The following is a 22,721-nucleotide window of genomic DNA, read 5'->3' on the forward strand; positions in this document are numbered from 1 at the left end:
ACGCCGGGCAGGCCGCGGAGAGGCGGGGGGGGGGGGGGGGGACCTGCGGGACCCGGGCCACGCGCGCCACGCCGGGCAGGCCGCGGAGAGGCGGGGGGGGGGGACCTGCGGGACCCGGGCCACGCGCGCCACGCCGGGCAGGCCGCGGAGAGGCGGGGGGGGGGGACCTGCGGGACCCGGGCCACGCGCGCCACGCCGGGCAGGCCGCGGAGAGGCGGGGGGGGGGGGACCTGCGGGACCCGGGCCACGCGCGCCACGCCGGGCAGGCCGTGGGGAGGCGGGGGGGGCCGGGGGGGGCACCTGCGGGACCCGGGCCTGGCCGCCACGCGCGCCACGCCGGGCAGGCCGCGGGGGGGGGGGGCACCTGCGGGACCCGGGCCTGGCCGCCACGCGCGCCACGCCGGGCAGGCCGCGGAGAGGCGGGGGGGGGGGGGGGGGGGGAGGGGGACCTGCGGGACCCGGGCCTCGCCGGGCCGGCGGGACGCGGAAGGAGCCGAGGCCTGCGGGAAATCACTGTTTATTGGCTGTGATTCCATCCGGAGAGGAAACGCCCGGCCCCCACATGCGGGCGGGGCGCGGGAGGACGGACAGACAGGCGGCCGGCGGCCCCAGGCGCGGGAACGGGTGCGGTCACGGAGAACGCGCTCGGAGCCAGCTTTCGGTGCGAGGACACAGCATCTCGGAAGACGCGGGAGGCGGGGCGCGCGGGGTGATGCGCAGTATTGCAGTCTAATCGTATGGCTTCTCTAGAGCTACGTGAGGTCATGGAGGTCAGCGCCAAGCCACGCCCCTGGCCGCCCTGGGGACACACAGCCGTCTGACGGACAGAAAGCGCTGGAGACAGAGAACGGCCCGTCTGTCACGGGAAACCAACAGATACAGAAGACCTCATTTACCTGAGATTCAACACATTGTGATGCAAATTAAGCACGGTGAACCGAGGGGTGAGCGCACGCCCGCCCGGCCTCGGAGGCCTGCAGAGCACGGGGCGGCGGGAAGAACGCGCTCCACCCCGCGCCCTCCTCCACCGGTGGCTTCCTGGGGCCTCTCTGGAAGTGGGCGCTCAGGGGATCCGCAGCCCCCTCTGACACAGGACAGGGACCCACGGGGAGAGGGGGCTCAAGGTGAGCGTCTTGGGGAGGGGTGCACAGAGACTGGAGAGTGCCTGGAGCCCCTCCCAAGCCTACTGCCTTGTTTCCTCTGGCCACAGTGTTTCTAAAAAGCCAAACCTGTGGAACAATGAAGAGCAACAGAAAGTGACAGCTAGACAGACGTCAGGGCCTGCAGATGGAGGTCAGGGGACGCAGGCAGGCAGGCAGACCACGCGCGGTCCAGCTGGGCCAGCAGGTCCAGACACCCTGGTGCCAGGCATCAGGGAGGGCTGGGAGCCCGGGCCGGAGCCCACCCCAACTGCACAACTGCTCCGCTCCGACTATGGCTGTGCTCCTGAGTTTGGGCCCTCATAGGTGCCCACAGACACAGGGATGGCGCGCCCAGGGGTGGTCAAGGGGCTGGCCCTCTCAGGGCCTGACCTGGGGCGGGCTGAGGGGGATAGGCGAGGATGGGCTGGGAGTGCAGGGCCGGGCGGTGCCCTGGATGGCTGTGGGGGAGGGGCACGGAAGGACAGACCTAGGACTATGGCTTATTTTGGCGTTGGGGGTGCTGCATCTGCTCCCGACATCCTGCGGGGCCTCCGTGGGGTCTGTACAGGGAAGGTGGGGCAGGGTCTTGGGCTCCGGGCCTCCGGCCAGCTTGGCATTACTTCTTGAACATGTCCTGCAGCGGCCCGGGCAGGTACTTGATGACGGTGTCCAGGATGCTCTCGTCCTCCTCCTCGGGCTCGTCCCCGCAGCCCGGGGGGATGGCCTTCTTGGGTCTCGTCAGACTGCCCTCCGAGTTGGCCTCCATGGCAGCCTGGGCCTCCGCCTCTCGTTCTTCCTTCTTCTTGATGCCGTACTGCAGGGAGAGGGCGTTCAGGGGGCAGCTCTGCACAGCCAGTCCTGCGCCCCTGGGCCTTCCCTCCCCCAGAGAGTCCCCAACCCACGCCTACATCTGGCATGGGGACCCCAAAGGGCAGGGGGCTTCCTGTGAGAGCTGCGTAAGGTCACAGGGGTGTGGAGAGCCCTACCCTCGGGACCCCAAGGCAGTGCCCTGGTCCTCAGAGCCCTGGCTCCTCCAGCCACCGCTTTCCTGGAGACCTGCATCCTGGGAACCTGGAGGTGTGTGTCTGAAAACTCAAACCTAAAGCTTTGTTTATACTGGCTGAAAGGGAGCACCCTCAAGGGAGCACCCTCGAACAGAAAGACAAAAGAAGGGAGGGATGGACAGAAAGAGGGGCCTGGTACCAGAAGCCCTTCACTCTGTGGTCTGGCTGTCCGATGCTTCCTGGCTGTGGCCTAGGCTGCCTGGCCACTCTGCAGCCCGGTGCAGTCAGCAAAGCCTGCACTGGTGTCACTGGTGCCACTTGGTATACTGGAGTTCTGCCCCGACATGATCTCAGCAAACACACTGAGCCCCTTCCCTACCCTCCATTCTCATTCTCCTGTCAGGACAGAAAGGTAGGTAGGTAGATAGGTAGATGATAGATTCATGGAGATACTTAGATGGATGATAGGTAGATGATGGATAGGTAAATGATACATACATACACAGATAGATACATAAATAGATGAGGAGACAAAAAATTATATTCTTTTTTTAGAACAAGTATCAAAAGGGCCTAACACAAACCAGGAAGCAAACTGAAAAAGCACATAAACTCCCCTCCCATCATACCTCCTCTTTAATGATAAATTACAAGATTGGAGGCTTTGGAGGGACTATCCACATTTCCCTTTTTTCAAACAGTGAACATCTGGGAGCTCTGGTTAGGCAAAGAACCGAAAGTCTGGGCACCTGTGGCTCTCAACTGTCATCCTAGCTATTCGAGGCTGAGTTCTGAGGGTGATGGATTGAAGCCAGCCGGGAGGGGAAGGTCTATGAGAATATATCCAAGTAACCACCAAAAAGCCATAAGTGGAACTGTGGCACAAGTGGTAGAGCACTAGCCTTGAACAATAACACTCAGGGACATCACCCAGGCCCTGAGTTCAAGCAAGGACTGGCACCAAAAAAGGGGGGAGGGGAGGAACCTACAGATGAAAACCATTTGAGTCTCTCTTTTTTTTTTTTTTGTTAGTCATGGGGCTTGAACTCAGGACTTAGGCACTGTCCTTGAGCTCTTTTGCTCAACTCAAGCACTCTACTACTTGAGCCAAAGCACAACTTCTGGTTTTCTGGTGGTTAATTGGAGATAAGAGTCTCCAGGCCTTTCCTGCCCGGACTGGCTTTGAACTGTGATCCTCAGATCTCAGTCTCCTGAGTAGCTAGGATGACAGGCGTGAGCCACCAATGCCCATTTGAGTCTTTTTTTTTTTGGTCATGGGGCTTGAACTTTGGGCCTGGGCACTGTCCCTCAGCTCTTCAGCTCAAGACCAACGCTCTACCCTGGAGCCACAGCACCACTTCTGGTTTTCTGGTGGCTTATTGGAGATAAGAGTCTCACGGATTTTCCTCCTCAGGCTGGCTTTGAACCAAGATCCTCAGATCTCAGCCGCCTGAGTAGCTAGGATGACAGGCGTGAGCCACCAGTGCCCAGCTCCCATTTGAGTCTTTAACTCCCATTTTTTGCATGGCGAAAAAGGAAGTGTTTCTCTTTTTCCATTTCTTCCTACTTTATGTTATACTAAAATCCTTGCTAAAACCTTAATGTGGAAAGTGGGAGATTGAGAGAACCCCTCCATTTTTCAGTGACATTGTTCCTTGTCTTCGAACTGTGGGTGATTTTAGGAAGAGCCATCTTCAGCTCCCAGCCCCGGAAAGGGGGACTGGACTCCACTCCCTCAGTGACTCCTCCGTGCTGATGGTAGAGCTGAGACTACAGTTCCTGTGGCCAGGTGACGGGGCACGTTGCATGTGTTAGAGACAGCTCTGTCCCCACCCAGGGGGACCGCCTACGGTCCTGCTTGCGGCTGCCCCAGTGACAGTCTGGCCTGCCCAGGCAGGGAAGGGAGGGGGGGGCGCCTGTGCATTTGTCCCTACCTGTGGGGCAGCAAAGACACTGCCAGACTCGGCTAAGCCAAGACTAGGGATGAGGATGGGTGTGACGGACGAGGGATCACAAAAACCCTGCGAGCACCGCTGAGGAAAGTCCATGGTGTTAGCACTGGCAGCAATCCGAGGCTGCTGGCCCCACCCGCACCGGCCATGGCAGATACACAGGCAGGCCCCCAGCAGGCAAAGGGGCAAGGAGGGGGCTCGCAGCCTCGGCTGGGCCTCACCGCTTCCCCAGGTGGGATCTGACTCAGTTACCCTGACAGTGGCTGGGATCGCAGGCAGGTTGGGTGGTGCCCACCTTGTCTCTGATGCCCTGTCGCATGACCTCACGCTCGGCCTCCATCTTGGCGTACTTGGCCTTGCGCTCCTCTTCCTCCTGCCTCAGTGCCTCCTGGCGCTCCTCCTCCTTCTTGGCAGCATCAGGGTCCTTCTCTTCGTCACCCCCGAGCATCTTCCCCATGTCCTTGGTAGCCCCTGTGAACAGCAGGGCAAAGATAAGAGCTGAACGCAGGGCCCTCGAACCCCCCTGCCACCTCTGGCATCCTCTGCTGCCAGGGAAGTGGTTTACAGGAGGAGGCTGTGTGGTCTGAGCAGTGACTGGGTGGGCCATGGTGTGTGCATGTGTGCTTGCCTGTGGCAGCGTGGGCGTACGCTCCCTAGGGTGGGTGTGGAGAAGGCGGTGGGGGGAGAGTGCTCAGCTACACAAGACACAGAGGAGAAGGCGGTGGGGGACAGATGCCTGTGGACAGGCCTGCTGCTACGACACCTGGACCGACATGGTGCGGCACAGGTGGCACCTGTGGCCCGGCTGCAGGCGCCGTCTGCACCATCACCAAAGCCCTAATTCCCCCTCTGCCAGCCACCACTTTGCTCATGAGCTCCTGAGTCACAGACACCTCCCCAAACGCCCTGCAGCTCGGCCCCCAAGACCAAGACAGTAATTACAGCATGAGCCCCAGCAATCAAGCCCTGCCCCAGGCGGCCTCCAGATGCTGGTCACCCCAGGCAGGGGCCTGTCTGGTGGGGCCTGCTTTGCTGCCGCCCTGGGTGCTGCCGGCCCCCCCCACACACACCCTGACTGACAGGAGCAAGGCCACATCCTGCCCCTCCCACACTGCAGCTCGGGGGGAGGGTGACTCCCCCAGGCGCGCTCACCGTGAGAGCTGCAGTGCTCAGTCCCACCCCACACACCTCAGGGACACCCAGGCCCTCTGCAGACGAGGGAGAGGGCTGCCATCGCCGATGGGAGGCTGTGGGGAGGAGAGCAAGGGCCAGACGCTGCTGACCCAAGGAGACAGGAGCCTCCTGGCCAGTTTTCAGCCACATCTACAAGACTTCGCAGATCTCTCCAAGGAAAGCTGGTCATGGAGTAGCATATTCTTATGGTTCCCAGATACTGAGGACAGAAGCTCCAGATATGGGATCCCTGCTAGAACAAGCTAATTCACACAACAGTGAGAGAGACTTTCTTCCTCCTAGAAGGAGCAGGTAAGCTAAAGTGGAAGGAGCTACACCAGGTCCCCAGTTCTCTCCTGAGAGGTGTATGGTGGCTAGGTCAGGCAAGAGAGCCCAGTGACACAGCCCGCACTGCTAGGCCTGCTCCTCCAAATATCAACAGGCCGTGGGTCCCATCAGGGAAACAGGTGCCAAGCGCTGCCTGCTCGCTGAGCCCTGCTGCCCAGTACCTGCTGACACACAGGTGTGCGCAGGAGGGAGGGCCCTGGCGGGAAGACGGCGGTGTGCAGACCCGAGCATCACAGACCTCATGTGGAAAGCAGAGGGAGAACCCTACAAATAAAGCTTTCATGGTCCAAGGACCAGAGAGCTGTGTGCTAGCTGCATACTCTAGTCCTGAAGACAGCAGCAGCATTTCTCTCCAGCTTGCAGGGAAAGCTTACAAAGATCAATCAAGAAAGCTGTTGAGGGTGACACTGTCCAAAAAGAAATGCACTCGACCTGACTTAGATGACCAAAACCCCTCTGTACATCACCTTTCCCTGGACAGTTGGGTTTTTTGTTTTTTTTTGCTTATGTGGTACTGAGGAATCGAACCCAGGGCCTCAGGCATGCAAGGCAAGCACTCTACCACTGAGCCACCTTCCCAGCCCCTGTACATCACCTTTATAATGGCAAAACAAAAACAAAAAAGAAAGCTATTGAAAAATGGGAAGGTCAGGAGGATGAAGAAAGAGATAGAAGAGATTAATCTGACTTAAATTATAGCATAAACACATGAGAAATACCACGGTGAAAACCCTTTATACAATAATATACATAACAGAATGAGAAAAAAAAGATCCAATGTCAGTCCCTACTACAACAGGCCAATGCTTGTTAGGATGGCAAGAAGAAGAAGAAGAGGAGGAGGAGGAAGAGGAGGAAAAAGAAAGGAGGAGGAGGAAGCAAAATCAATGTTGACAAGGTTTTGGGGAAACTTGCTGATGGGAACATGGAGTGGTGTAGCTGCTTCGGAAAAGCTTGATGACTTTGCAAACAGCCAGCCCTGCCCCGACAACCCCACCTCCTGTGCACACAGCAGTGAAGACAGGAACCTGAGCCGGTGCCTGCCCACCCATGTCCACACAGCCAAGCGCAGACCCACCTGAGCACCACACTGCCAGGACAGGGAAATGAAACACGTCTGTCCACACAGTGGACGTGGTTCAGCCTCGGAGGAAGGCTGAAGGACTAAAACAAGGAGCTGGGGACTGGGCCCTCACTCCTGTAATCTGAGCTACTCAGGAGGCTGAGGTCTGAGGACTGGGATTTGAAGCCATCTGTCTTCAAGCCATAGATGATCTCAGATGTTTCTCAAGGCAGACATGCATTCTGGAGGGGAGGCAAGCGGGTAAAACTGCCTCCCAGGTGTGCAAATGTAACTTCTATCGGTGACATGGGGGACGATGGCTTCAGTGGACGCACCTTGGAGGGCTGGAGGCGCCTCCTAGCAGGACTAACCAGTGGCCATGTAAGTCCCAATACCACACTCCTGAGCAATCAAGGGCTCGTAGCCCTACCTCTGCCCTCCAAGAAGAAGGTGGCAAGCTAGGAAACACGGGGGCAGAAAAGCTAAAGGTAGCATGGACATTGTTGACAAGCATCAGCAGCAGGTGACGCCAAGGAAGGAGGAAATGCAGCGCTCAATACTGGGAGACAAAGCAAGCATGAAAATGTCCCGAGTTAAGGTAATCACAAAAAAACAGTCGTATTAATAACACAAAATGCCTTAGACAACAGTCAAAAGGATCAGTGATACATTGTATACTCTGTCCTAATACATTTGAACCTTGAGTAAAATATGTTTCCAGAAAAGAACTAATAAAAATCTGAGAGTGGAGCACTGGTGGCTCATGCCCATAATCCTCACTACTCAGGAGGCTGAGACCTGAGGATCACAGTTCAAAACCAACCCTGGCAGGAAATCTGTGAGACTCTTATCTCCAATAAACCACTCAGAAAAGCTGGAGGTGGTGCTGTGGCTCAAGTGGTAGAGTGCTGGCAAGAAAAGGAGCAAAAACAGGCTCAGAAACAGTGCCCCAGCCCGACCAGAAAAAAAAAGGCTGCAAACCACATGTAAGAGCAGGATGGGGGACTGGGAAGGTGGCTCAGTGGTAAAGCGCTTACCTTGCATGCATGAGGCCCTGGGTTTGATTCCTCAGCACCACATAAGCAAAAAACAAGCCAGAAGTGGCGCTGTGGCTCAAGTGGTAGAGTGCTAGCCTTGAGCTGAAGAGCTGAGGAACAGCGCCCAGGCCCAGAGTTCAGGCCCCACGACCGGACCCCCCCAAAAAAAAGAATTCATAGATGGGATCTTTCAAACATCACCAGATAATTCCCATCATATTTAGACTTCTTAGAGAGGAGAAAAAAAGAAGGAAATCAACTGGGTTGCTTTTGCCTAAAGTCAGGAGAGTAAGACTCAGACAGAGAGGCACACAGACACAAGCACACTTGCTGCAGGCTGCTGAGGCCTGGGCGCACACCTGCCGGAACAGCGGGCTCGGCCTGTGCCTCTTGGGCAGGAGGGCTGGACTGGTGCTCGGCGGCTCCTTTCTGGAAGGCGCAGGAGTGTCAGCAGCACAGCGGCATCTCAGACCAGATGCCCGTGCGCCCTCAGCACCTTCTACAGATGACAACACGATTTCCTTCACACCCACCGTCAAAGGCAGGCTGGCCACAGCCTTCACTCCTGCTCTAGAAAGGCCCACTGCAGGACAGAGCCTTTCTTCTCCATCATCTTGCCTGGCCCACTGGCATGGCCAGGAAGGGGTGAGGTGGGACCACAGCTGCCCAGTGCATAGCAATCAGGAAAAGCAAGTGCAGGCACGCGCTCCGTAGACATACCGTGAGAAATAAGCTATACGTTGTGAGCAGAGACCAGAGGGGAAACTGGGTAGCCAAGGAGGGGGTGACGTCGTCCAAAAAGAAATGTGACTCATTATCTGACTTACAAAATGGTAACCCTTCCATACAACATCTTAATGATAACGATGAAATTATATTAAAAAAACTTACTGGGCCTATAAAAAATAAAGACAGCATACCTATAATGAGGAAGCCATGGCCAAAGTCGACAGATCCGATTATAGGAATACATGAGGTGAAAGTCCATGACCATCATAAAGGTAAATGCCAAATGTGGAAAGATTTAATAAATAACAAAATGGTCACCTAAAACATGAAAGTCAGCAAAAAAAAAAAAAAAAAAGAATGGTACTAACCAGATAGTCAACAATCTTGTATGAATGAAAGATGCTGAAGTGCATTGCTCCTAAATATAGGCGTGCATCCATGTGTGTACATATGTATATGTATGTACATCTGTATTCGTTTGTTTATTTAAATGAGATCCAGCTGGGCAGCAATGCGTGTGCCCTGCACCCCGGTTACGTTGGAGACAGGGCAGGAGCATCTGAGCCTCAGACCTGGGACCCACCAGGGTTTCATACCACGCGAGGTGGATTTTAGCCACCAGGTCAGAAGCTGTTTGGCAAAATCCCTCATTCAGGTGAGGGTGGAGTTCTCAAGGCAGTACACAGTCAGGTAGAGTTTGGTAGAGTACGCACCAGGGCCCACTATGGCTACACCAACAAGGATATAAGGTGTCTTGTCAGACTACCCTGCTGTAGCCATGGCTGTGGAGAGCAAGCACACGCAGACAAACCCACAGCTCCGCTGCATTCTTATGTGGCACGTGGCACTGCCCCACAAAACAGGGTGTCACGCTTCCCACACTGGCATGGGTGCCACCTCAGGACACGGACCGCTGGTCTGTACCCAGCTCAGAGAAGCAGCTGGTAAGGCCGACTAGATGGAGGATGTGAGCATCCCTCTGGTTCCTCTGTGGCTGGGCCACTTAAGAAGTGATTAGGTCACAGGGCTGTGCTTTCAAGAATGGGGTTAGCACCCCCTCAAAGGAACGTGACCCTCTCTCACCTTCTTTCTGCCCTGGGAAGATATAAGGAAGCAGCCATCTGCAGAAGAAGAGGCCCAGATCAAAGCCAGATCTGCTGACAGGCTCATGCAAAGATCAAAATGTGTTTACATATAAAGAACACACGGACTGTTACCAACCCTCCTCTGTGTTTAGACCACACAGACCGAAAGACAGGAGAGGAAAGGAGGGACTAAAAAGTATGCGGGAATGCAGGGGGAGGGGGAGAGTGGCCATGGGGAAACTCCAGCACTCATGAGGCTGAAGCAGGAGAAGTATTTGTTTTAAGTTCTCAACACAGAGAAATGAAACATGTCTGAGGCCAGGATTTGCCAATTGCTCTTTTTTTTTGGGGGGGGGGGGGTCCGGTCGTGGGCCTGAACTTTGGGCCTGGGCGCTGTCCCTCAGCTCTTCAGCTCAAGGCTAGCGTTCTACCACTTGAGCCACAGCGCCACTTCTGGCTTTTTTCTTTCTGCTTATGTGGTGCTGAGGAATCGAACCCAGGGCCTCTGGCATGCAAGGCAAGCGCTCTACCACTGAGCCACCTTCCCAGCCCTGCCAATTGCTCTTATGTGACCATTACACATTGTATTTACTTACGAAACTGACAGAGTGCACACACATACACCTGGACAGTTATCATATCACAAGTATGGGGAGCAGTTCCACATACACAGAAAAAGCCAGAAGTGGTTCTGTGGCCCAAGTGGTAGAGCACTAACCTTGAGCAGAAGTAGCTCAGGGACATCGCCTAGGCCCAGAGTTCAAGCCCAAGACTGGCCAAAAAAAAATCCAAACCAAAAAACAAACAAAAAGACAAGTGTGGGAAGCCCTTGAAGGCACATGGCCAAGGACTGGGCGTGCAGGTCACCCTGGACTCCTGACAATGGGACCACACCACGGCTTCAAAGGAACATCCGATCCTTGTTGAGATGAATGAGACTTGAAGGCCAGTGTTTAAAACTGCTGGCAGGGGTGGGGCCCCACAAGCTGGTCCGACGGTGTATTGCTGGGTGTTTGAATTGTTGCTGAGGACAGACTGGGGTTGGACAGAGGGGAAACTGGCATTGTGTTTCTAAATAATAAAGGTAAATCACCAAGGATTAGTGGCTCACATCTATAATCCTACTTCTCAGAAGGCAAAGATCTGAGGACTGAGGTTCAAAGCTAGCCCTGACAGACAAATCCACAAAACTCTTATCTACAATTACCCAACAAAAAGCCAGAACTGTAAGTGTACTCAGGTGGTAGAGTGCCAGCTGTGATAGAAAAAAGCCAAGCAAGAGCAAGCAGACTGAAGTTCAAGCCCTGCACGCACATGCACACACACACACACACACACACACACACATGCACATGCACACACCAGGCAAACTGCTACTGCCATGAGAATGCTGATCCTGGCCCACGCAGAGCGTATCAGGTAACTGAGAAAAATTCCAAGCAGAATTATAGGCAAAACTAAGAGTAATTGGGATAATTTTATGTTATCTAATAATTTTTTGTTCATGCCGGTATGAGGCTTAAATTCAAGGCCTCCACTGTTGCTTAGCTTTTTTCACTCAGGCTGGTGCTCTGCTGCTCCTTGAGTCTTGCCTCCACTTCTGGCTATTTGCTACTTAATTGAAGATACAGCTCATGAGATGTCTGCCCAGGCTGGCTTTGAGCCGTGATCCTCTTGTTTTCAGCCTCTTGAATAGTAACAGTGACAGACACAAGCCACCTGGCCCAACTCTAGAATGCTTAAGTATAAATTAGATAACATAAATGCCTGGAGATTGGCCGCCTCCGTGCGGTGCGTGCTCAATGGCCCTTCTGCCATGGACAGTGCTGCTCAGATGTCCCTTTCCTCCTGGCTTCCCCCGGGACACCCCTTCATCCCAGTGCCCCCTGGCAGTGTCCCGACACTGCAGCAGATGGAAGGGCTGCGGGGGAGCCACTTGCTAAGCCTGGGAGACCAGAATCCTTTCTCCTTTCTGGCCAAGGTGTAAACTAGCTTCCAAGAGCCCCACTTCCAGCAAGCTGTGCACCTCCCTTCAAGGCCGCAAAAACCATCACTGGTATGTGGGGTGTGTGTGTGTGTTTGTGTGGGGGGTGTGTGTTTGTGTGTGCAGTGTGTATGTGTGTGTTTGTGTGTAGTAGGTCACTTTCTTTTGGGGCCAAGACCAGGACTTGAATTCAGTCTACCAACTGAGCCATGCCTCCAAACCTGTGGGGTTTGAACTCAGAGCTTGGACACTGGCCACTCTCCTCCCCCCTCCCCAAGGCTGACTCTACCACTTAATCCACAGCTCCACTTCTGGCTTCTTTGTGGCTAACTGGAGATGAGGGTCTCATCTCTTGCCTGGGCAGCTTTGACCCATGCTATTCAGATCTCATCCTCCCGAGTAGCTAGGATTACAGGGGTGAGCCACCGGCGCCAGGCTACCATTGACGTTTTGGTATTGAAGCAAGCTTCGGTTCTGCTCTGCTGCTAGAAGCCCAGGCAGCACCCTGCTTAGCATGGAGGGCTTGCAACCCAGCCCTGCCCAACGTGCTCCCAAGCAGGGGACCCCAGAACCCAGGGAGTGCTGGGTGGGATTGGGCTTTGTGTCCAACTCAGCCACCCTGCTGACCAAGTTTTGCAGACCTGGCTAGTCCCTGTGCTTTGCCCTGTGAAGCGCAGCCCAAGGACCAGTCTTTACCCTGGCTCAGCTCCCAGCCCACTAGCTGCCTGTGTCCAGCCCTGCTGCCGCCCCTCCAGAGCCCAGCCCAGACTGCACTGCTTCTCTGGATTTTGTAACTGAAGAGCCAAAGACTGTTTCTCCCCCAACACCTTTCATGGTTTTGCAAACCTTTACCAGCTGGCCTGGGATCACATGCTGATTGCCCAGCTGGTGCACTGGGGTGGGGAGGTCTGGGACACCCTGGGGAGGTCTGGGACACTCTGAGGAGGCCTGGGACACTCTGGGGAGGTCTGGGACACTCCAGGGGAGGGGGCCTGCGGGAGGTCTGGGACACTCTGGGGGAGCCCAGTGGGAAGTCTGTGTTACCTGTGGGCACTGCCATCCTTGTCTGAGGCACCACAGGAGAGCAAAGTGTCTGATCTTGGCTTTGGGAAGAGGTAAATGGAGACAAAGACAAGATGAAGTACCAAGTAGTGAACCCAACAGAGCCAGGCTCCAGGACAGACAGCAGAGTGACCAATTTGGAAGACAAGCGTCACCCTTGCCTTCCGCCTGATCTGCCACTGGCCACCTCCATGGCATGGCCTGATATGGGCCTGGTGTGGCCTGGTGTGGGCCTGGCCTGGGCTGGCATGGGCCTAGCCTGGGCTGGCATGGGCCTGGGGTGGGCTGGTGTGGCTGGCCTGGTGTGGCCTGGCGTGGGCCGGGTAAGCTGGGTGGGCTCAATGGCCTGGTGTGGGCTCGGTGGGCTGGGTGGGCTGGCGTGGGCCGAGTGGGCCGGGTGGGCCTGGCGTGGGCCGGGTGGGCTGGCGTGGCCTGGCATGGGCCTGGCATGGGCCAGGTGGGCCTGGCGTGGGCTGGGTGGGCCTGGCATGGGCCGGGTGGACCTGGTGTGGGCCGAGTGGGCTGGCGTGGGCCGGGTGGGCTGGCGTGGGGCGGGTGGGCCTGGCGTGGGCCGGGTGGGCTGGCGTGGGCCGGGTGGGCCGGGTGGGCTCGGTGGCCTTGCGTGGGCTGGGTGGGCTGGGTGGGCTCTGTGGCCTGGCGTGGGCCTGGCATGGGCCGGGTGGGCTCTGTGGCCTGGCGTGGGCCTGGCGTGGGCCGGGTGGGCTCTGTGGCCTGGCGTGGGCCGGGTGGGCTCTGTGGCCTGGCGTGGGCTGGGTGGGCTGGCGTGGGCCAGGTGGGCTCTGTGGCCTGGCGTGGGCCGGGTGGGCTCAGTGGCCTGGCGTGGGCCTGGCGTGGGCCGGGTGGGCTCTGTGGCCTGGCGTGGGCCTGGCGTGGGCCGGGTGGGCTGGCGTGGGCCAGGTGGGCTCTGTGGCCTGGCGTGGGCCGGGTGGGCTCAGTGGCCTGGCGTGGGCCTGGCGTGGGCCGGGTGGGCTCTGTGGCCTGGCGTGGGCCTGGCGTGGGCCGGGTGGGCTCTGTGGCCTGGCGTGGGCCTGGCGTGGGCCGGGTGGGCTCTGTGGCCCGGCGTGGGCCGGGTGGGCTGGTGTGGGCCGGGTGGGCTCTGTGGCCTGGCGTGGGCCGGGTGGGCTGGCATGGGCCGGGTGGGCTCTGTGGCCTGGCGTGGGCCGGGTGGGCTGGCGTGGGCCGGGTGGGCTCTGTGGCCTGGTGTGGGCCTGGCGTGGGCCGGGTGGGCCGGGTGGGCTCAGTGGCCTGGCGTGGGCCGGGTGGGCTGGCGTGGGCCGGGTGGGCTCTGTGGCCTGGCGTGGGCTGGCGTGGGCCGGGTGGGCTCTGTGGCCTGGCGTGGGCCTGGCGTGGGCCGGGTGGGCCGGGTGGGCTCTGTGGCCTGGTGTGGGCCGGGTGGGCTGGTGTGGGCCGGGTGGGCTCTGTGGCCTGGCGTGGGCCGGGTGGGCGGGGTGGGCTCTGTGGCCTGGCGTGGGCCGGGTGGGCTGGCGTGGGCCGGGTGGGCTCAGTGGCCTGGTGTGGGCCTGGCGTGGGCTGGCGTGGGCCGGGTGGGCTCTGTGGCCTGGCGTGGGCTGGCGTGGGCCGGGTGGGCTGGCGTGGGCTGGGTGGGCTCTGTGGCCTGGCGTGGGCCTGGCGTGGGCCGGGTGGGCGGGGTGGGCTCTGTGGCCTGGCGTGGGCCAGGTGGGCTGGCATGGGCCGGGTGGGCTCTGTGGGCTGGCGTGGGCCGGGTGGGCTGGCGTGGGCCGGGTGGGCTGGCGTGGGCCGGGTGGGCTCTGTGGCCTGGCGTGGGCCTGGCATGGGCCGGGTGGGCCGGGTGGGCTCAGTGGCCCAGCTGCTGTCTCAGCAGGAGCAGTGCAGCTCTGGGCACCTCCTCTGCTGAGGAGGCCCCCGGCCAGCAAACCAGTACCAGTGAGCACCTCTGTGCACCCTGGAGCTCAGCCGCAGGGACCGGCATGCCCAGTGTGTGTGGCCACCTCAGGAATGTCAGACAAAGGCCAGGGGCCACTGCAACAGCAGGGGTGTCGGCTCCCTCCCAGCTGCTGCTCCAGCCAGTGGTCACCTGACTGGCCCGTCTTCCACCTCCATGCCTTGGTTGGCACTAACATCGGCATTCAGGACCCAAGCCCAGCTCCTAGCACCAGGCCTCGCTCCCAGCACCAACATAACTAGCACTCCGTGCCCAGCACCAGCACCCAGCACCAACACAACTAGCACTAGTGCCCAGCACCAGGCCTCGCTCCCAGCACCAACACAACTAGCACTAGTGCCCAGCACCAGAACCCAGCACTTAGCATCCAACACTAGTACCTGGCAGCCTGGCCTGAGAACCCATCTCCCATAAAACAGTGGGCTCTCCCCTACATCATGCCAAGTGTCCTGTCCTACACCAAAGAAACAAGAAGCCAGAGGTTCTGGGCCTTTCTGGAGCAGGGGGCTATGTGTGTCCAGGTGGAGGAGGCAGTGGCGGCCAGCTGCTGCGTGAGGATGACCCTGGAAAAGTGCACTGTGTGGAGGGTGGGAAGGGCGTGGGGCCTTGAGGGCGGCAGCAAAGCCGTCTCCTTTGCCCCAATGCCTCAGAGCCGGGTTGGGACTCTGCCAGGCTGGAGGTGCACTTGCTCACTCTGAAGCCTCCATGCGCTCCCTGCTCGGTTGAACCTGCCCTGAGTGACAGGAACTGGAACCTCCCGCAGTGCACCATGTTGGCAAGGATTCTGAGAGTAGTCAGCACACTGGAGCTATTAAAACAAATGCTCTAATCCTGACCACGATCGTCTGCCAACCAACAAGCAAACACGAATGACTTCATCAGAGGAAGTGCACTGCAGCTGTTCCATGCAGCTCAGGACTAAAACATCTGCAACTAATCGCAGGTCCGTCATCTAGGAGCGTCTTCAGGAAGGAGGGACCAGCCTTCAGGGTGTGGGGAGAAAAGTCGTGTCTCTGAAGTGTCCTTCCAGCCACCAAGAGATTTAGGGCAAGAGGCAGTTCTGCCAGCCGAGAGGAGCAGAAGCAGCTTCTGAGCAAACACACGTGTTGGTACTTTGTCCTCAAGTGTTTGCTGGATGCCGTTTAAAAGCGGGGAAGGGAGAGGAGGATGCTCTGCCTGAGGAGCTCGTGGTCAGAGGCTCTGGAAACCATCACAGCACAGCGTGAGGAGGATCTCGGAACTGGGAACTGCCCTCTCAATACCCTGCTCATGTCGGGAAGTCCCTTTGCCCAACGTGGCCCTCCCCTTCCCGAATGCAAAGAGATGAACTCCCAGCTCATTCCGTAGCTCGTCCTTCACTGGGAATGTGATGCCAGGGCTGCTGCAACAGCCACTTTGAGACTGTGAGGAGCAGACTGAGCGTGAGATTTTACCAAGAGTGAATGTGGGCTAATGGCATCAGGTCGCCAACGGCACTGCAGAGCTGTCTCTGGACATGCTGCCATAGCCTAACTCCGCCGGTTCTGTCACCGCATCCAGAGACAGCTTTGCCACATGACTTCCAGAGCTTCCTCTCCTATCTACTACTTTTCCTGCTGCTCATCTCAGCTGCAGCCTGACCAGCCTGGCCAGTGCCCCAATGGGACAGGAACCAGCAAGAGGCACCTGAGAAACATGGCTGTTGAGACTCTGACCAGCACGGGAAGGGCGGGAGCTGGTGAGGCCAGCCGCACCCAGGAACTCTGTGCAGGCAGGACGGATCCCTTCCTCATGCACCTCACAGATCTCCAGCCAGGCCCAGGGTGGACTTGCTGGAGAACACAGAGCACCCTTGCTGGGGTTGCCTGAGAGCGGCCCAGCAGGGGTCAAACGTTCCTACCCCGGGCCAGGTCTACCGTCCTGTCAGGAGGTTGCCCTGAACGCCTCCCGCCTCTGTCTCTGCCTGTCCTAACCCCAGGCCCCAGGCCTGTGAGAACAGCGCTCTGCTCATTCTTCAGAGCCTGCCCCTACCCCTCCGTCCCTGGGGATCTAAGCGTGCTCCCAGAGGGAGGGCAGCATCCCACAGAAAAGGCAAAACTGGCGTGACCTGGACCATCTGGGCCAGAATAGCCACTTCTGCTCAACTCAGAGCTCACACTGAGCAGCCACAGCTGCCCACTCTCCTCCCAGCATAAATTCAGCCCCTGGGCATTTGCCACTTCCTGCCTGAGGAGAAACAGCTTCTTTAAATTATACCCCAGGGGCCTGAATCCCAGGTCCATGACGATGTGGCCGAGCTCCTGGCGGACCGGCACTTTGCTGCAGCCCGGCTTATCGATCCCAGGAGAGCTGTCACTTGGATGTGGTTTGAGTCACAGCCCCTCCTCCTCTCAGTGGCTGGCACTAGCACTGGTTCCGTTAACCCTCCGGACAGGGGCTGAGGGGAGTCTGAGGTCTGACAAGACCTGGAGGACATTCTCTTAGTGAGAAGATGAGGTCACCCCCAGGCACACTATCTTCCACCATTTGGCCCCAAGAACCTTCCTCTCTTCCCAGCCCTGCCTGGCACTTGATTGTGGAGTGAGAGGAATGGTGGGGGAAAGTTGGGCATGAAGAGTAGGTCCTGACCAGGTGCCCTGGCCTGAGGGAAACAGATAACACCGAAAGACAGCTGTGCCCTAGAGGCCGGGCCACAGCAGCAGTGCCGAGAGACTTTGGGGGCTGCCTGGGGTGAGGAGCCACGAGCCAGACAGGGCGGCAGGCCCCACTGCAGGGGGGGATAGCCTGGCACCACAGTTGGCACAGAGTAGGGGCAGGGGATGACAGATGCTGGTCCTGCCCCGTCCTGCCACAGTGGCCTGGCCCCATTCTCTGGGAGCCAGGCCTGGCAAGGGGAGGCTGCGGGTGCAAGACTGGCCGGCATGGGGGAGGGGTGGCCAAAGCTGGGACCTGCAGGCTTGGGGGAGAGGGCGGAGGAGCGTACAGGGAAAGAGCTGTTCTGGTGAGGCTGACGGTGGGCCTTGGAGACTGATGGGGTGTCTGGGTCCCCACGGCAGGCTGAGGCCCTTTCCCTTGCAGACCCCTACAGGTTTGCTTGTAGCTCTGCCCTGGACCGCATCCTCCTGGCCCCCACTGGCCCAGGGTTGCAGCAAGCTAGAAGCACCAAACCCCACATGAGACCTTCCTTCCCTTAGGTAACAGAGACTCAAGAGTCATCCTGCTCCCCAGTGACCTCAGGGTCCCCAGAGGAACTCACTGGTCCCTAACCAGATGGCACTGGAAAGAAAGTCCTGCCATTCCTAATGTCCTGTGGCATCCACACGAGAGCCCTGCTGGTCCTGAGCCTCTTCTCGGGGGTCCCACTGGGAAGACATCTTCCTGACCCCAGCATACACTTGGAACTTACTGACAGGACAGAGGCAGCCATGGCATGGTGTGAGGTCTGAGCTGGGAGGCGCTGCTGAGCCCCAGCAGGCCTGGGGCCAGAGAAGCCCAGAGACAAGCTCCGCGGCCATGGTCGGTCAGCAGGTCCTGCACCCCTATCTCCCCTGTCTTGGGCCCTGAGTGGCCACAGGGCTGGGCCTCGATCACCCAGTGGACGAGGCCCAGCCACCTGGAGCAGAAGAGAAGGCCCCGGGGTATGTGTCCTCCACTCACTCCCTCGACTGCTGAAACGGCAGAGTGCAGCCACAGCCCAGTCACACCCCAGGAGGGGCCGCAGCCTCCTTTCGCCCACTGGAGCCTGGCTGCCATCGCTGGCCATGTTTCTGTCTGTTTCTAACGCCTCTCTCGTTGGGGTCTTCTTTGTCTCGGTTCCTCTCTGTCTTCCTGTCTCTGTGTCTGCCTTGGTCTCTGCTTTCCTTGGCTGTCTTCGTGTCTCAAACTCTCTCTCTTTCTGTTTCTGTCTCTCTCCCTCTTCAAGCTGCCTTTGTCATCTGGAGTGTATTTCTCTTTTTCTGGGCTATTCATGTCTACCCCGTCTCCCTGACGGTCTCGCTGTCTCTCTCTTTCGTTCTGCTTTCTCCCTGTCTGGGGCCTGGCCACCCTGTTCTCTCAGGGTGTTTGTCAACCTCTGGAGCTTGCTTCCTCCCTCCGTCTCAGTCTCTGTCTAGCTCCTTCCCAGCCACACACCCTAAGACAAGAAACTGATGCCCACGATGGAGAGGAGGAGCTTGGAGCTCAAGGTCACGGGGACGGGAGTGGGGCTCACACACACCAGCCCCACTAGGCAGCACGGGACCCACGTTCCTGTCAAGAGCAAATGCAAGGTGGACAGGGCAACAGTGCTCAGTCAGAGGCCCAGTGCGTGGCTATAGCGTGCAGCCTTGTCGCTGGCCACCCCCTGTGGCTCCCACGACCCTTCATGAAGCCCATCCCATAGCTACTGCAGGAAAAACTTTGGGCTGACATGGAACAAAGAGAGAATCCAAGCTGGCAATTACCCGGCTAATTTCAGCTATGTAGACAGCCAAATCAGATACTTCAGTTTCCTTAAAAGCCCACCTCAGGGCCTGAATTAGCCACTTAATTAATTATCTGCAGCAGCCTGGGACTTGCTGGGGGCAACGCGGGTTCTTCCTGATGCAGGCTGCCGGCTGGTCCCTGAATCAAGTCCCGGTGATGTAATCGTTATAGTTAGACACCACCTGAACTCACCCTTGGCCGTGGACTCTCAGGGACACACTGGGTGCACCTTCCCTCTCATTGGAGTGGAGGAACAGACACCCAGAAGTGTCCCCCCAGCCCCCCCGGTCTGTCACTGTCACTGTGGTCCCAATCAGGGTTCTCTGTGTGGATCGCTCACTCCCCTCCCCTATGTGCCCCGCCCCCATGGCAGCAGGGCAAGGCTGCCAAAGGTGGCTCTGAACTGGTAGAATCAGGAGCTAGACACAGGTTCTCCTCAAGGAAGTGCTGGGATCTGGCATGCTTAGGGTGGGCAGCTCTGAGCAGACCTGAAACCTGTCCAGTTCAGCCCCCAGGTCTGCAGACCTGAGCTGACCCAACCGCCGATGTGCCCACAGATCCCTCAAGCCCTCGGGACTCTGCCCACTGCCGTCTTCCTGACTCCAGTCCTGGGTACAACTTCTGGCTACAGCAATGGCCTTGAGCCAAACAAATTAGGGCTCCCTTCCAATGGCCGTCAGCAGGATGGCCTGCTTCCCCTCCCCCAGCTCCTTATGATCACTCTGATTCCGTGGAAGGGTCCTGGGCTACACAGCTGTCTTGTCTTGTTCTTGTGTCCAAGCAACCACAGTTCCCTGGGAACAGCACTGTCTTCCACCAGGGTGAAGCCTGGGGGTCCTGATCACACATTCTAGCTGGCACTGTCCCATCTGCCCTTTAGTGTCCCTTCTGATCAGGGCGTGGCTACAGAGTACAGCCCCCAAGCTCCCCTGGGGTGTCTATCTGTGTCGCTACTGCTGGCTTCTCAGTTCCAATTGCCTAAATACAGATGGTGTGGTCTGCTGGGGCGTGACCTGGGTGCCAGGGCCAGTCTACACCTCCTGTCCTCAACCTAAGTCTGGCCCCAGGATCCAGGGCCCACTGGGGGAAAGCAGGTGTGTCTGCACAGGCTGGGTATGAATCCTGAGGTGTTGGGTGCCACTGCAGTGGGTAGACACGTCCCAGCATGTCCGCGCCTGCCCGCCCCTGGTGTCCAGCCCCACGGCCCTCCCTGACCGCCTGTCTCCTACCTCCTAGGGCTTGTTTCATTACAAACTCCATGACGATGGCTTGATCCCTCAGAGGTCACTCCAGGCTCAGCTCGCATTCGAGGGTGGCCAGGGTCCGCGGCCTGGGGAGAGCAAGCAGTCACACGTGCCCTGGCCAGGCTTCCTGCCCTCCCGGGCTGCGGGGGCCAGGCGCCCGGGGGAAGGTGCGCCTGGAACCCACGCCTGTCCCCAGGCTCAGACGCCGGTGGTCCGGGGTTTCCAGGGCCTGCTTGGGCAGGAGCCGGGGCGGGGCCGGGGCGTTTGAAGGTCACCGCGGCTTGGCAGTCTGGCTCCCGGTCTGGGCGCGGGTTTGCGGCGGCCCGTCCCAGAGCGCGGGGCCGTCCCGCCCGCCAGAAGGCGGCGAGGGCTGGAGCCGGGGGTGGACTGCGGAGCCTCCGGCCGCCCGGGGTGCGGGCAGGGCCCGGGGTGCGGGGCAGGGCCCGGGGTGCGGGGCAGGGCCCGGGGTGCGGGGCAGGGCCCGGGGTGCGGGGCAGGGCCTGCAGAAGCGCGGGCGGCGGAGGCGCCTTTGCCGCAAAGCCCTGGCTCTTCCAAACTTCTCCCCGGCCTGCGGGGGGGGGGGGGTCAGGACGGGAGGGGAGAGGGAGGGGGAGGGGAGGGGAGGGGTGCGGAGAAAGGGGCTCGGGGGACGGGGACGGGGGGTCGCGGGGAGAGGACGGGGACGGGGACGGGGGGTCGCGGGGAGAGGACGGGGCCGGGGACGGGGGGGGGGGCGCGGGGAGAGGACGGGGCCGGGGACGGGGGGGCGCGGGGAGAGGACGGGGCCGGGGACGGGGGGGCGCGGGGAGAGGACGGGGACGGGGACGGGGGGGAGTCCCGGGGAGAGGACGGGGCCGGGGACGGGGGGGCGCGGGGAGAGGACGGGGACGGGGACGGGGGGGCGCGGGGAGAGGACGGGGCCGGGGACGGGGGGGCGCGGGGAGAGGACGGGGACGGGGCCGGGGACGGGGGGGGCGCGGGGAGAGGACGGGGACGGGGACGGGGACGGGGGGGCGCGGGGAGAGGACGGGGACGGCAGAAGGGCGCGAGGCCGCTTCAGCACCGCGCCGCGGACAGCGCCCGGCCGCCGGCGCGGCGAGGGGCGCGGGCGGGAGCCGGGGCCGGGGCGGGGGCCGGGGCCGGGGCGGGGGCCGGGGCCGGGGCGGGGGCCGGCGGAGGTCGGCGGGGGCCGGGGCGGGCCGGCGGGGGCCGCGTTACCTCCGGGCGCAGTCAGCGGCGGCGCGCGCTCGGGCCGGCGGGGTCCATGTGGCGCCGGAGCTGCGGCGGCGGCTGAAGGGCACCGCGAGGAGGCGCGTCACTCCCGCGTGCGCGTGACGAGGGGCGGGGCGGGGGCGGGGCGAGGCGGGCGCGGGCCGGGAGGAGGGGCGCGGGCCGGGAGGAGGGGCGCGGGCCGGGAGGAGGGGCGCGGGCCGGGAGGAGGGGGCGCGGGCCGGGAGGAGGGGGCGCGGGCCGGGAGGAGGGGCGCGGGCCGGGAGGAGGGCGCGCGGGCCGGGAGGAGGGGCGCGGGCCGGGAGGAGGGGGCGCGGGCCGGGAGGAGGGGCGCGGGCCGGGAGGAGGGGCGCGGGCCGGGAGGAGGGGGCGCGGGCCGGGAGGAGGGGGCGCGGGCCGGGAGGAGGGGCGCGGGCCGGGAGGAGGGGCGCGGGCCGGGAGGAGGGGCGCGGGCCGGGAGGAGGGCGCGCGGGCCGGGAGGAGGGGGCGAGGGCCCGGCCGCCTCCGGGGACCTCCAGACCCGCGCCCCGGTGCGCCCCGCTCCGGTCCGCGCCCCGCCCGCCCCAGGCGCCCCGAGAGCCGCGCAGCCCTCAGGAGCCCCACGGCTCCGGTGGGACAGAGGCAGGGACGGCCAAAGGTCGCTGCGCCTCCGGGCAGGGGCTGCCTCTGGCCCTGGTGGCCGCCGCTGGTGACCACCGCAGTGAGATGTCACTGTTTCCTCCTGGCCGCGTCGTTCCGTGGGGTTGGGTGGATCCTGTGCCTCACCAGGCCCAGGGAGAGGCGTGAGCACCTGCACAGATGCGTGCACACAGCCCAGGGAGACACGCGTGTACACACACCTGCACAGATGAGTGCACACACACAGCCCAGGGAGACGCGCGTGTGCGCACACCAGCACAGATGCATGCACACACACAGCCCAGGGAGACGCGCGTGTGCGCACACCTGCACAGATGCGTACACACACAGCCCAGGGAGATGCACGTGCGCACCTGCACAGATGCATGCGCACACACAGCCCAGGGAGACACGCGTGTGCGCACACCAGCACAGATGCATGCACACACACAGCCCAGGGAGACACGTGTGTGCGCACACCAGCACAGATGCGTGCACACACAGCCCAGGGAGATGCGCATGTGCACCTGCACAGATGCGTGCAAACAGCCCAGGGAGACGCGCATGTGCACACACCTGCACAGATGCATGCAAACAGCCCAGGGAGACGCGCGTGTGCACCTGCACAGATGCGTGCAAACAGCCCAGGGAGACGCGCGTGT

The 22,721-nt window shown here is 60.5% G+C and overlaps 1 protein-coding gene across 1 annotated transcript; it reads right to left on the reverse strand.

The window, feature by feature from the left end:
* Nucleotides 1–506: 506 nt before the first annotated feature.
* On the reverse strand, nt 507–21,500 carry Cplx1 (complexin 1). The gene is made up of 4 exons (XM_042672775.1): nt 21,430–21,500; nt 20,197–20,297; nt 4,394–4,569; nt 507–1,956 (listed from the first exon to the last, which is right to left on the reverse strand). Exons 2-4 carry the CDS (start codon nt 20,225–20,227, stop codon nt 1,759–1,761), a joined length of 405 nt encoding a protein of 134 aa, XP_042528709.1. The 5' UTR covers nt 20,228–20,297; nt 21,430–21,500; the 3' UTR covers nt 507–1,758.
* Nucleotides 21,501–22,721: the final 1,221 nt, after the last annotated feature.

The sequence above is a fragment of the Dipodomys spectabilis genome, unplaced genomic scaffold (genome assembly GCF_019054845.1).
Source record: "Dipodomys spectabilis isolate Male_0828 unplaced genomic scaffold, ASM1905484v1 ptg000771l, whole genome shotgun sequence".
In the NCBI taxonomy this organism is placed as follows: domain Eukaryota; kingdom Metazoa; phylum Chordata; class Mammalia; order Rodentia; family Heteromyidae; genus Dipodomys; species Dipodomys spectabilis.